Raw genomic sequence first — 15,079 nt, 5'->3', positions numbered from 1 at the left:
GCAGCCTTTGTGCTCTGCTCCTGTTAGCTAATCTGAGGTCATCTCACAAAATTATCTTCCAAAGATGTCTGTTCTCAGCAGTGCTAATCTAATTTAAATTGTAAATTTCTTGAGTAGTTAGCAAATAGCTTATCACAGGGTTTTCAAAGCAACGTTATGTTGAAAATTCCCTTTGTTAAACTCATCTGTCTGAGTGGCAGGAGGATGTCATTATGTAGTCTTAGCAAAATTTATCATGACAGCAAGCAAGAGAAATATTCTGAAGATGGTATAATTTTTCATGCGCTTTAGACTAATGACAAGGTATGATGTTTTTCTTGGCTTCATAAGTAAACAACGCATCCTCTTGTTAAGAGAGGCTATCATGTCAGATCTAAAATAAATTAATCTCTTGCTGTAATTAGTTGTACTTTATGCAGCTTCTTTCTGTTAAGGATTGGTGGGCTGTATGTATTTTTATAATGGTAATGGTGTGTCTGCTTTTAAAAGTATTTTTTTTAAAAGAAAATCAATCTGAAGTAGATTACTTGCCTGTAGCTGGTTATTTACAGAGCTGTCTCTAAGCTGCCTTTTCAATTAGTGGCATTTCTCCATAGCAGTGGAAGGTATTTGCTTGCTCTCGGAACGGTTAAGGCTGCTCAGTGCTACGTAATAGCCTTAAAAATGCTCTAGTGAATTGTTGCTGTAAAGAGACGTTGGATTGACAGTTTTTGAAAGGCGAGGGGCGATGACAGCTCTGTTACAGATATGAACCTACATTAGTGTTAAAGCAGAAAGTGTAAGATATAGAAGCTGCTGCTCCTGCAAAGCGAGGGGGTTTTGTATCAAGATAATGATCTCCATGTAGAGCCTTGGGAGGAATAAGGCAGATTTTAAAACTGGAAGTAGCTGTTTTAGGTCGAGTGTAATCTGCAACTGGGTTTTCCCTTTGTTTGGCAAAAGTAAGTTTAAAACAGGCTGTGCTGGGCATTTAATACTAACTGAAATGGTGATCCACCCTGATGAGGGTGGTTCTTACCCCACGCACGGGGTGGGACTGACGCTGGGGACTGCAGCGTGCTATAGCCGACCAGGAGGGGATTCAGGATGGCTTTGCCACGTGTATACACCCCTGTCCCAGAAAGGAAAAGTCTTTGTACATCTCCTGAGTCCCCGAAAAGTCTTTGAGGGGATTTATGTGTTCTAGAACCCTATGTGTGCAGGAAAGCAGGTAGAACCAAAAATTCAATCCAGAAGGGACTTTTCTGAGCAGATCAGCTGCTCTGGTACATGCTCGTGATGCTACAAAAATGCACCTGATATCAAGCCTCCTGGTGGAGGTTTCTGTAGTTTTGTTTCATCTCTGCCTACAAGTGGCTTTCGGACTGGATGTGGGCATAACTCAGCACCTAGTCCCTGCTGGAGGACAAGCAGTGGAGCCACGTTTTCTACTTGTTTTATCGTCAGGATGAACCAGGAGATCTCCAATCTTGCCATATCAAACTCAGGATAGCACTGTTTAATAATATTTTCTGCTTTTTTTTTTTTTTTTTTTTTACATTAGCAGGAAGCTTTAACCTAACTGCTTTTCCGTGTAGGAAGCTAACTGCAGAATCTGGATATTTAAAAAATCTCATGCTCTTTTATTTGCCTGCACATTTCCATTTTACTACTGGTGTTACGTACCTCGCGGTAGATCTGGATCTGTGTGTGTCAGCCATCCTGACACAAGCTGGAGAGGAGTTGTGCTCTTGGAGAACTTGGCACATCGGCAGACATCTGCTTGGGCGCTTACCCCGTGAGCTGTACGTCAGTGCTGAAATGAGCCTTGCTTCTGTAGTCAGTAAGGGATTTAGTTGTGAGCTGTGTTCACCCAGGCTTCATCATGGAGTAGAGCAGGCAGGCGACAGAATCCCTTATGGCTTTTCTGTAAACAAATGTTTAATTCATGGATTTCTGGGTATTAGAGGATTTGCAGAAAAAATACTGAGGTCCTTCGCTTTAGTCTTTATAGAAGTATTGGGAAGAACATGGCAATGTATACGTAGGGATCAATTCCATACTGTACTCAGGATGTAAATGTTAGTGCAGTGCTGGTGCCCGGGCATCCACTGACACTTGCCATTCACATTTGAGGTCCTAAAGTTAAAGGAGTCTGTCAAAATGATGGCAAGTGTACCTGTGTGATGTTTTAGTTCAGGTGAGCGGTGTGTGCTAATCCTCTGATTATTCCCCTGATTCCTTGCAGATTAATTTAGAAAGCTGGTAATGGGTGTCTAGTTCATGGGGTGAGAACCAAGACTAGTCTGTACTGAAACCCCCCCAACATACACTGTGTTGTTATCAGGCTCTCAGTATTGCAAACTATTGCCCCCGCTCTTCTGTTGAGCCGGGCAATTTGGAAAATAATTTTAGTCTTAGCAGCTGATTGTTACAGCAAGGATATTAGGAATTGTTTCTTTGCAGAAGGGGTTGTCCAGGGCAGGGGGGAGTCCCCGGGATCCCTGGAGGGGTTGAAGAGTCGGGCTGAGCCAGCGCTGAGGGATCTGGGGGAGTTGGGAACGGTCAGGGGGAGGGTCACGGTTGGGCTGGGGGAGCTGCAAGGGCTTTTCCAACCTCTGTGATTCTGTGAAGGATGGGCAGCTATTTCAGCTGTACCCTATCAATTCAGAACGCAAATAGAGTGATTCACTGTGTCACCAAAGATGTGATATTACCATCATCGTCTACAGGTTACATCAGAATAACTCAGTGCTAACTCTGCTGCATATAACCACAGCTACTTCACAGTTCTGTGAGATTTGATCAGGTCTCATGTTGCCATAAGGAAGTCTCATCTTGGGTCCTGGAGGCTGCTCCTTGATGATGGTAGGTCAGGACTGTCTGAAAAAGAAGGTTTTTTTCTTCTTTCTGCTCTCTTATCCACCAGTTACTCTTTATAGCTTCTAAGTGCTCTGCAGAAGTAATTTCTTCTACCCAAGCCTGGTCTTTATTGTATTCTCCACAGTCAGCCAACTCTCGCTTCACTTTTCCTTCCACTTGTTGTGATCTTTAAAGCTGCCTTTGTCTAGATTATTATAAAAAATTGGTTCTCAGGCAAGTAATGCGTAACTGCTCAGTTCTCAGGGTGCATGTCTGGATGGTTTTGGTGTCTTCAGTACTGTCTGAGTAAGAAAATACTTCCAGCTGATTCAGTAAAGAACATGTAATGCCATGCTCACTCATCACTCACTCATCATCAACTCTTTCAGATCCTCTCCTGTTGCACCTACACAGTTTGCTCATGTAGGTAGATCCTGTGTGGTGCCGGAAAGAACTAATTGGTAATTAGTAAAGAAGTCACCTTTAGAAGGCCCATGCTCTGTAGACGTCTCCAAGCCGCTTCTTTTGCAAAGCAGTGGAGACATTGACTGAAATTGCTTGTGTTGGTTAACAAGAAGCTTGACATGATCCAGCAACATGTGCTGGCAGCCCAGAAAGGCCCCGTGTGCTGGGCTGCACCCAGAGCAGGGTGGGCAGCAGGGCCAGGGGGGGATTCTCCCCCTCTGCTCTGGGAGACCCCCCTGCAGGGCTGGGTCCAGCTCTGGGGCACCAACAGCAGAAGGACACGGACCTGCTCCAGCGGGGCCAGAGGAGGCCACGGAGATGCTCGGGGGGCTGGAGCCCCCCTGTGAGGACAGGCTGAGAGAGCTGGGGGGTTCAGCTGGAGGAGAGAAGGGTCCGGGGAGACCCCAGAGCAGCCCCCCCAGGGCTGAAAGGGGCTGCAGGAAAAGGGGGGAGGGACGCTGGATCAGGGGTGTAGGGATAGGACAAGGGCTAACAGTTTTAAACTGAAAGACGGGAGACTTAGATGAGATCTGAGGCAGAAATTGTTCCCTGTGAGGGGGGTGAGGCCCTGGCACAGGCTGCCCGGAGAAGCTGTGGCTGCCCCCTCCCTGGAAGGGTTCAAGGCCAGGTTGGACGGGGCTTTGGGCAACGTGGGCTGGTGGAAGGTGGCCCTGCCCGGGGCAGGGGAGTGGCACTGGATGGGTTTTAAGGTCCCTTCCAACCCAAACCAGTCTGTGATTCTAAATGCAGGTTTAGTGAAGGCAGATGCAAAACTACTCACTCTACATTAGCAAGTTTGTAACTGGAGCTGGATTTCAGTTGGAGCAAGTCCCTGGGTTGGAGGCAAGAGTTGCTGCCCCCATTGATTTGCAGGGATTATGAAGCTTGAGTAACTCAACATAGGCTTTAGATTTCTGCCTTACAAACATGTAACCATGTGGGTCACCAGCCCTTCTTGAAAGCTTGCAGGTAGGGATAGAAGACTTGTTCTTTCCCGTTGGCAAATACATTTCTATTAAAGTAGTCGCATATTTTGTCTTTCATATGACCGCAGTAGCAGCAGTTCTTACCCAGTACTGCTAAAATCCATCTAGAATTAAATTGGCCTTGAAGAAAGCACTTCATGTTTTTTTTCTGAAACATAATAGTTGATGGATCCATGAAATTGGTTTCAACGTGTTGCTTAAAGATTTTTAAAGAAATTTTCCTTTTCTCTTGTGTTTCTCATCACTCCTTCTCTTTGACCAGATTGAATTAGTTAGAAGAGATTATGTGGCTAATGGTGGCTGGGAGACCTTCCTCTCTTATGAAGATCCAGAGCAGGATATTCTCGTTGGTCTTCTACGACTGCGGAAGTGTTCGGAGGAGTCCTTCAGACCTGAGCTGAAAGGAGGCGTTTCCATTGTCCGGGAATTGCACGTGTATGGGAGCGTGGTCCCCGTGAGCAGTCGGGATCCTTCAAAATTTCAGCACCAGGTACTCCAAACCATCTTTATTTGTCATCTGTGCCTCTTTCTTGCACCCTCCTCCCCTCTCCTCAATTATAATTGGAGAAGAATTTTATTTGATATCTTAGATTTATTCAGTTGCTTTGAATTATAGTTGGCTGCAATAGAAATAGAATTTAATTTGAGCCCTTTCTTGCATTTCACCTGCTAAAATCAGGCTGCCTCTGAGTTTTTGCTTGTGTGATCATGTTTAGGCAATTGCAACTGCTCTGAGATTAAAAAAAAAAAAAAAAAATATGGCTGAATGCTGTCAGTGTTGCTTCATGCCCGTACAGTAAGTGTGCTGGTGCTAATTTGACTTGAGTACTAAGCATCTTTGGTCCTGAAGTATCTTTCCTTTGCTACCCTGTACAGTACATCAGACCTGACTGCAGACTGAGTGAAAACAAAGCAAAGGGGATACATCCATTGGTGTCTTTTTATTTCCTTCTAAAATTGATCTTGTTCAATAGATGAATTTCACTTCTGAAATCTTAAATAATTACATATGGGAAGGTGAGATTTTCTTTGGTACTACCTAGTTTTCTTTCAAAGGAACATTAATTAAATACATTTTCCTTACCAAAACAGAAGAAATCCAGATTTGGTTCAGAGGTGTTTATCGGTTTAAGTCATTTGGTGAGACTCCCAAGTCTTTTAGTTGGATCAGAAAGTTTTTTGCTTCAGACACGGTTGTGAAACCATTTCATATATGTCTTGAAGCATGTGAAGAACAGAGTAGAAAGCTGTGTTTCTACCTCCTTGCAGTGACTTGTATGAAAACGGCACATTATCCTTCTGCCGCACGTAACGTGCTGTGGCTTGCGGTGAGCAAAAATGTGAATTAAATTTTGCCCTCGTAGGTTTTGAACTTTTAGACTGAGCTTTCAAAAAAGCAATCGGTTAGTCCTCTTTGCCAGAAGTGCTCAGGGCTGATGCTTTAAATTAACTTCCTTGTATTTATTAATCTTTCCCTGAGTATATATGCATTAAGATGCAGTTTTGCTAGATGCTGATGATGTGTGACCGTAAGACAGTGGCTCAGGGCGATGTGGGGGAAGGATATTTCATCTATAAAGTAGTTAACACTTAAAAATTTAGGAAAGAAAAGATGGTCAGCCTAAGTATTTAAAAAAAAAAAAACAAAAAAACCACCAAAAAGAGAGAGAAAATCAGTTGAAAGTAGCCCAGTACAAACATTTAAATAGACTGCAAATTGAAATTTCATGGCATATGACGCAGTCATGTTCATTCAGACTAGTCAGTGTTCAAGAGGTTAATCAGAAAGTGTTCTTCACAGTTGTGGGGGCAATTTCTGATTAGAAGGACGTTTTAGAATGAAGATTTCTTTGTGTTATTTAAAAAATGCCTGTAAGTGTTAAATGTGTTTTAGAATTAAATCACATCTGCTTCAGTGTCGCCACAGCCCCATTCTGTACATCTTGTCAGGAAAACAGATGGACAAAGAGCCGAGTACAATTTCTGCATCCTAATGTTAGGAGTGAATTAATCCAATCAATTATTCCCAGATATATAGGACAATGAAGTTGTTAAATAGAGTGGAAAGGCTATTCCCTTATTTTGAAGCATTATTTTGATTTCTGTAGCACTCCTGTTGTGCAGGGTTTCCAAACGTAAATAGAGGCATGGATCTGATCCAGAATATTAACGTGTTCTTCTGCAGTTCTTTTTGATTTGGCATCTCCTGTGCCACAGGCTGAGCCTAGGAGAGCAGTACAGAGCTTGAGCCCAGCCTAGGTCTGCAAGGGTCACGCGGCGGTTTGATGCAGCCTTTGTGGGTAGCTCTGACAAGCCCTGTGGTCGCTGTGTGCCTCCGTTCTTCATCCCGAAATGAGCACAGTAACAGATCCTGACTCCTGGAGGGGTTGTGGAAATAAAAATGACGAGGCGCTAAGGCAACATGTATATCAGAAAAGTGAACAGCGGCAGGGTCTGTCTCTGGGTCTGTAATGTCTGGCTGTATCCCTTTCAACTGGGTTCAGTTTTGGGCCCCTCACCCCAAAAAGGCCATTGAATGACTCGAGCGTGGCCAGAGAAGGGCAACGGAGCTGGGGCAGGGTCTGGAGCACAGGTCTGCTGGGGAGCGGCTGGGGGAACTGGGGGGGTTCAGTCTGGAGCAGAGGAGGCTGAGGGGAGACCTCCTGGCCCTCTGCAACTCCCTGCCAGGAGGGGGCAGAGAGGGGGGATGAGTCTCTGGAGCCAAGGAGCCAGCGCCAGGCCCCGAGGGAATGGCCTCAAGCTGCCCAGGGCAGGGTCAGGCTGGCTCTGAGGAAGGATTTCTGTGCAGAAGGGGCTGTTGGGCGTTGGAATGGGCTGCCCAGGGCAGGGGGGAGTCCCCGGGATCCCTGGAGGGGTTGAAGAGTCGGGCTGAGCCAGCGCTGAGGGATCTGGGGGAGTTGGGAACGGTCAGGGGGAGGGTCATGGTGGGGCTGGAGGAGCTTCAGGGGCTTTTCCAACCCAGATGGTTTTGGGATTCTGTGAACTGCTCTCCCCAGTCAGAGCGACGCTGGGAGCTTTCTGCAGTTTGACAGTGTGGGCAATTGTAGGCGATGTTTGTGCTCTGGCTTTGTTTAATTCACCAGCACAAACCCAGGTCTAGTAAGGTAGGTGTTGGGATGGGTGATTGTTGTTTAGGATTGGTTCTTTCAGCAGGGTAGACTCGTTCAGCACCAGGAATTACAGGATGCCTACCAAGTCCTGGATTAAATCACTGGATTTAACTTCATTCTGTTCCTGCCGTTGAGTAGCAGTCAGACACTAGAACTGCCTACGAATAATTTCATGATCAGAAAAAAAACCCCTGAGAAAGCTCCACTCTAATGTTTAATGTTGGTACACCTCTTCTCAAGCCCTTTCCTGCAAGATTCAGCAATATTCCTGATCACAGGATCATTCCTGTGCCAAAAATATGAGTCTTTTGAAACTGTACTAATGCTTACGTTCTGACCTGGCTTATATACTTTCTATTTTTATGGAACTTATCATTTTCTTCCTGTTATTTTTCTCATTACAGGGATTTGGCATGTTACTAATGGAGGAGGCAGAAAGAATAGCCAAGGAGGAGCACGGGTCATGGAAAATTGCTGTAATTTCAGGTACCTTTTGCTTTATGCCTTTTTTTTTTTTTTTTTTTTGGTTATATATCTTAATCTGAAAATAAACCCACTGCAGCCAACACCACTGCTGTGAACTTTCATCATATTAGGTAGAAAACGAGCATCAGCAGATGCTTCTTCATAATGGAATCAGATTCCATCGTAGCTTTGTCCAGACAATACCAGGACTGTAAACCACATACCAGAGGACACGCTGTGGAGAACCATCCTGCTTTTAGTGCCAAAGGAGACGGACTGCGTGACCATGGGTGTCTTCCTCCTCCAAACACTCCTATTCCCAACCTCGCTGATTTGGCCCTGTCGCAGGTTGTTATTGTCGGGGGCTGCTTTCCAGAGCTTAGAGGATAGAAAATTGCCAGCCTCTATTTTAGAGTCTTTCTGCAAGTGCCGTCATTAGGGTGGACAGATGTGCTTTTAGGATACATTAAGCATTATCATGAAGAAGGGAGCTGTGTAAGAAAGAGCTGCAGCCCTTTCTTCTATTACATTTTCAAGACATTGTGACTAAGAAGAGCGGCATCAGTTCATTGCGTGCGTGTGAAGTCAAGGTCGAGACTACCTTTGTGTCTTAATTTATCTTATATTAGCAGTTATGGTAGCTATAGAAAGCTTTTACAGGCATATAGGTTATATAACTGGGGAAGCTGGTGGATTGCATGGGAAGAGAAACTCTTGTTGGCTTAAGATTGATGTATGCTGGGGGATTTAAACAGAATAGCTGTAATATAGATTTTATTTTTTAAAAAAAAAAACAAATCGTCTGCTGCTGCCCTACCAAAAAAACTCAAAAATCAGAAATCCCCAGCTTTGATCCAAGCTTCTGAGTGCTGAAGAGAAGAGGTTCTCTGTGTGTTTCCAGCTCTGTAATGTTGTCCCTGGATGTTGAAAAGCCAAAGTGGGCCATCTCGACAAGTACTTGTGACAAGGACTGGAGTGTGAGTGAGGACAGCGTGCAGGCAGTAGCCAGATGCTGAAAGATAATTCTGTATTCTCTGGATTCCCTGTTTCTTGTTTGTTTAAGCCATATGCCAGTCGTGTTTCCCTATAGCTGCTGCATGGTGTCAATTTGAACTGGGAATTTCATGCAGCTGAGAAATGTCCGTACCACGTCACTCCTTGGTAAAGAAGAAGCACAAAAATTGAAAATTTTTTTTTTTTTTTTTTGGTTCTGCTACTAGTGTCTTGGCTTGGGATGTGTGGAGAGAGGAAATAGCAATTCCTCTGTGCTAAAGAATACTACTTTTGACAAGAACAGAAAACGTACAGAAATGACTAAAAAATAATTTGTGAAGGCATCCATGTTACTAATTTTAGCTGTGTTTTAGGAAACTGATGTGAAGAATATATTCTAGCATCAAGATCCAGTGCAGGAAGTCTTGTTTTGCTGCATGCAGTTTGTGGAATCCTGCTAAGACTTTGTCTGTGCTTTTTTTTTTTTTTTTTTTTTTCCCCTGGAGTGCAAAGTACAATATAGTACAATTTGTCTTTGAATGCAGAATGCTACAGCATCTGCAAACACGACAAGTTTTCCAGCTGTTTCCTTGGTGATGTTACCACTTGAATTTCAGTTCTCCTGTAGGTTTTATCTGTAATAAAAATGCAGCCAGAAGTTCTTTCTCCGTTGGAGGATGAACTTGGTTTTGCTAATTTTGGTTTCCAAATAGATTTTTAATCTGGGAACCCATTGCAAGGTTACATCTCCAACCTATTGGAAAATTTTGACTACTTTCTAGAGGGAAGCATGTAAGGGAGATTGGCTTTGAAGATGTATCTCACAGGACTCCATCTCATCAGCACTGCATGTTTTTATGAATGCTTTGTTGCAGTGTTTTGTTTAACAGTGTCCTTTCTCCAGCAGTATTTTCCAGTCTTGTACTTAGTGGCTACATCAGTACTGGTCAAGAGAATAGTGCCAGAATATGCAAACTGCATCTTCAGGGAATGGTCCCTGGTCCACACTGATGCACGTGCTGTGCTGGAGAACTGCGTGAGGCCGTGCTGGTCCATCAGGGCTGAAACCTTCTCAGGGCTCCCGCTAGCAAAGTGGTTGAATTTCTGTACTCTTAACAACTTTTAGGAAGGTTTTATCTGAGTAGCAAACTCTCTCTTTGATTTCTTCAGAAAGAACGATGTGTATTTTTAAGATAGGACAGCATGAAGGGTTTTCATTGTTGACTAGGGCTGATCTCTAAAATCAGTTCAAGTTCAGCTTTGGTTAGAAATTTGCAGCAGGCATCATGGCAGGGGGTTGGACTAGATGATCTTTAAAAGTCTCTTCCAACCCAAACCATTCGATGATTCTGTGATTATCTGTGACTGTTCCCTACCCTGGCTTTGAGTAGGGGTATCTCATACTGATTGCTTCAGGACAGCCCCTTTCTTAGGGACCCCAAATGACTGGATACTCCTCGGTGTCCTGCTGTATGCCAGAGCCTGCAGTTGATCACTGAGGATACCCCTGTCTCTCCAGACGTGGGAAGCCAGACACCCATCTCCAGCTCGTGCAGCTGGTGGGGGGCCTGCTGCCCCTTTAGGGAATGAATTTGGGGAGATAGGTAAGTCTGGAGGGGTCCAGGAGTCTTTGGCTGATTATTTGCCACGGCCCTGGGTTGAAGCATGTCTTGAAGTTAGTTTGGAAATGCATTTAACTCAAGCCAGATGAAGGTAAATTCAGATGAAAGCATGTATGTACAACATCCCAAACAGGCGTTGCCGTTACAAGTGGTTATGAAAAACAGGAAAGAAAGAAAAAAAACCCACCATATGACTAATCTGCTTTTAGTGAGGTTACATGAGAAACGCCTCTCTCTTGTCCAGCTGATTTGCTGCCCATCCTGATCAAGGCAGTATTCAACATTTCCTGACATCTCAGGCTGTGTCCATTAGAGTCTTACTCATTAGAAACCTCTTTTCTCCGTGGCAGAGCACGTTAGCTGCCAGACTCAATTTTCCTTTTGTCCAGACTCCCCGGAGGACTTCAGGCAAAATCTTTTCCTCTTTGCCTCTGCTTGCTTCCTTCCCACGTATATCCTAATCACTACTCTTAATTAAATATTATTTCACTTGCCTTCAAATGCAGATGTCCCCTTCGTTAGGTCAGGTGTCGTGTCTTGTACTTGCCTGTTTCTTGCTTCAAGGAGGGCTAAAATTCCTTCCCCCTCAGCAGTGAGTCAGATGCATATTTCAGCATGAAGTGTTCGCATTTTTATATTCTCTGTCAGGCAGTACTGTAAAATCGTTTGATACAAACATGTAAATGGGAAACAAGTGAGTAATTCATGATTGCCTCCTGATTAAGACCCGTAGGACCATAATAATCAGATCGGGGTGACTGATCCCAACATCTTTCTCCTAAGCATACTGCAGCAGCCAGGAATCCACAATCGCAAGGCTGTGAATAGAAATTAAACTAATGCCACCTGTTTTCTGTAGTCTCCACAAGAGATAAAATCGTTCATTATAGTCAGTGACTCATCTCCCAGTCTGTTGGTGCTGCTTGAGCACAGTGTCTCATGTGTTTAAGGAAACTGTGCTACTCTTGCCTTCGCCTTTTGCAGTTAGGGAGAAAACAGAGGTTCAGAACTTTCTAAAAGTAAATCTGATGCATCATACTGGCATTAAATTCACCTGCAATGAAGAACATTGAGGGGAGAGAAACTGAGCTGGCGTATAAATCAGAGGTAAAGTTTCAGGGCACAGTTGACGGTACTCTGAAGTATCCTAATTTCTCTGTGTAAACAGCCTTCTGGTCACCCTAGAAAGAATAAATTACTTGAGTAATCAGCGTCTCGTAGTTCATATTGGACGTTGATTCATGGCCTGCCTCGGAGATTGCCAACTGCCAGGGTGTACTCGGGAGACCTTAGGACGAGGCTCCGAAGTGTTGCTGGGAGGATTGATGGGGTTTGCAAGGGCTCCCTGGAGTTTTGCTTCCAGCTCTGGTTGGTTATTTTTAGAAACGCCAATCTTACTAGCTATTAATAAGAAAAGAAGTGGCCCAAGATAAGTGGAAATGTGGGAATGTTAATGAATTGACTCTCTGATGTTTGTCCGCTTCAGATTGATGGCCTTTGGGAAAAAAAAAAAAAAAAAAAAATTAGGGGGATTTGGAAGAAGCCAAGGATAAACGCATACTAGGGGACTGGTGCTGTGGAATAGCCACTGTGTACAATCCTTGAGTTCTTAATGAATTTCAATTTTGAAGGTTTAATAATGTAACAGCTTTGAAAACAGGCTTGATAGTATATTAACTGGGATTTTGATGCAGGTATGAACAGGAATATTGCTGTCCTTAAGCAAGGACACTTCTGCAGAAGGCAGCATTCTGCAAGGGTGTTCTAGTAGGAAGCTTTTTTCAATATATATACACCATAAGATATGTTACAAAGGTTTATAATGTGGCCTAACTTCTGCATAATACAGACCAGAGACATCCACATATCTTCCATCTGTCTGTTTTGGAAAGTGGGAATCTGTCTTGATTTGTGAAGGCTTTGGTGTGGTCTCCATCTGCAGGAGCTTTTCTTAGAGTGGGCAGAGGAAGAACCAGTAAGACAAACCCTACGCAGAACCTAGTGAGCAGGAGTTGAATGTTTTAGGAGACCTCCTTTGAGCTTCTTTCCTCAACAACCCTTTCCCCAATTTCAACCCAAACCATCCCCAAGTTTATAAAACCCAAACAACTGAAAAACCCCACAAATTCTGAAATTATATTGGGTAGGAAGCATTTAGAAATCAAATTAGTCATGAATTGAAAGTGATTTTCATTCTAGTGACTTGTAGAGCACAGCAGTATAAATAAAATCACAGACTGGTTTGGCTTGGAAGGAATCTTAAAGATCATCGAGTCCCACCCCCCTGCCCCGGGCAGGGCCACCTTCCACCAGCCCAGGTTGCCCAAAGCCCCGTCCAACCTGGCCTTGAACCCTTCCAGGGAGGGGGCAGCCACAGCTTCTCTGGGCAGCCTGTGCCAGTGTCTCGGAACTGTGAGCAATAGCAGTTTTCAGGGATTTAAAAAGAAATATTATTTACTTTCATGGGAATTTTCCTCTTTGGTGCTGTTCTTACACTACCCGCAAGTGGTAATCCTCCTTTTCAAGGCTGCACTGGGGGTTAAAGGCTTAAAGCTTGTTCTTAGTCAAAGCTTTGAGTGTAGAGTTCGTTGAGTTGTGGGTTTCATCTTTGTTGTGTTTATAACCCAAATTCGACACACACTTGCAGTCCAGCTTTTCACCTGCTGCTTTAGCAGAGAATTACTTCTGGCTTAAGGCAGGTTTATCTCCGGTGTGCTTTGTTCATCTCTGAAGGCTGCTACGGGAAAACTTAACGCTCCTCCCCGGTTTACCAGTTCTGTCCCCGCAATCTGGGTAGTGTTCAACACCTCGTCAGCTGCCATCGCCCTACCCAGAGCAGGGTGAGGACCTCTCCCGACCTCACGAGCAGAGGTATTCATGCCACAGTGAACAGATTTTCATTTAAAAGCACATCCCAACCAGGACTGCAGAAATGAATGCCATCAGTTCCTGTGCTTCTTCGGAGCAAGTTAATTTGCGCTCCTAGGGAAAAAAATAAAAATGCAGAGTTTCCCAGCAGACTCTTTCCAAAGCATTTTGTTCTCCCTGCTGTTCTTAGAGTAAACGGGTTCAGCTGAACCTCTCTGCTCATCTTAAGTCTTTTAGCTCTTAGGGGTGTTCAATTTACAGACAAAAAGGGAAGAAGATGCATCAGGATTTAACAGGATTGCCGTTGCTGTTAAAGACAGTACCTAAAACCATGCAAGGTTACTTTCAAACAAAGGAAAATCTGAGGTCTCCTGCATCAGGCACCCAGGAGTCATCACGGGCAATGAACCGGGGAATGATGCACAGAGCAAGCTGAGGCTGTACAGCAGCTGCCTCGTGGTGTGTCTGGTTAAATATCACTTCATTTGAAGGGGGCCGGTGGGAGAACTGCATTTAATCGACTACGGAGTCCATGACAAATGCCCTAGGAGTGCGTTTGTAAGGGAAGGAGGAGCATTTGCAAGCCAGGTTAGGAAGGGCATTTTGGATTCTTGACAGCACGTGGGGAAATGAGGGTGTTGATGGGGTGGGAAATGATATCAGCCATAGATCCTCTGGGTTCCTATTGTGCGTAACACTGTAGTTATACTTCTGGAATTGCCACTGCGTGGATTCTCTTCTCTATTTAAAGCTTGGATGCTGGTGATCCTGGATGCTTCAGATGCTAAAATTGCAAGGTACATCCTTCCCACCCCCCAGCCTCCAAAGATGCAAGCTGATCTCCGGATGTTTGATTAATCCAACCAGAATTAAATATTCACAATAATGGGGTGATTTTGTGGCCTGCTTGCAAGGTTGCTGCGCAGAGCCAGAAGCGTGGTGTCTGCACCTCAGTGGTAGGGAGGAGGTGTGTGTCCCCCCCCTACTTAAATCAAAGAGCAAAGTAAAAAAGCAAGTGGCTTGTTTATCATGAAGTCATTGCTCATTTAAGGTAATTTTCTGCATGAGTGGTGCCTTTCTACTCCTCTGATGTGAGTAGTATATTAGTATGCAGGCTTGGGTAGCTGAATGGTAGACCCTGGAGGCATCACTCCATTATTCAGAGCTCTGGGGAGGTCTGATCTGAAATGTCTGTTTTTCCATTTTCCAGCATTTGTAATTGCATGTGTGTTTTCTCTGCCTTTTGTTGGTTTTGTGGTGTGGTTGGGTGCGTTTTTTTGTTTTCCCTTTCAGTTATACCTCCTTTGAATTTGCATCTTTTTTTTTTTTTCCTCATTAAAAAAGCACACACCCCCCAAACCTAAATTACACTAAAACAATTTTAAACATGTTGCTCCTCTGATGTCCACAAGTCCTTAGGCACTGAAAATGTAAGAAACCTCGGTGGTTGAGGCTAGTGGATGGGCTCATAAGCTTGCTGAATTTATAAACACTTCTTTTTGGGGAACAGCTGATGATTGAATTCTGTATTCAGGGTTTTCTCTCCTTTTGGTGTGATGATGCTACTCCAATCTCTAACGAAGCTTTCCCTTCCACTCCTCTTTTACCATTTAGTCTGCAGTCCCGTATCACTTTCTGTTTGGGACGGGATTTTTCTTAGCTCTGTTTTGAGGCTGTATCTCCCACTTTGCAGTCTGTAGGTGCTGGC

The 15,079-nt window shown here is 44.2% G+C and overlaps 1 protein-coding gene across 3 annotated transcripts in view; it reads left to right on the top strand.

Moving 5' to 3' along the window:
• The window catches only part of ELP3 (elongator acetyltransferase complex subunit 3), a 95,827-nt gene that overhangs the window by 65,419 nt on the left and 15,329 nt on the right, over window positions 1-15,079 (top strand). For all 3 annotated transcript variants that reach the window (XM_074895429.1, XM_074895430.1, XM_074895431.1), the window contains exons 13-14: window positions 4,555-4,782; window positions 7,828-7,909. In XM_074895429.1, coding sequence (XP_074751530.1) covers window positions 4,555-4,782; window positions 7,828-7,909 — 310 coding nt within the window. The remainder of the gene's footprint in view (window positions 1-4,554; window positions 4,783-7,827; window positions 7,910-15,079) is intronic.

The sequence above is a fragment of the Athene noctua genome, chromosome 1, assembly GCF_965140245.1.
Source record: "Athene noctua chromosome 1, bAthNoc1.hap1.1, whole genome shotgun sequence".
Taxonomy (NCBI): Eukaryota; Metazoa; Chordata; class Aves; order Strigiformes; family Strigidae; genus Athene; species Athene noctua.
Note: the sequence above shows the minus strand (reverse complement) of the source record. Positions and strands in the feature narration are given on the sequence as shown.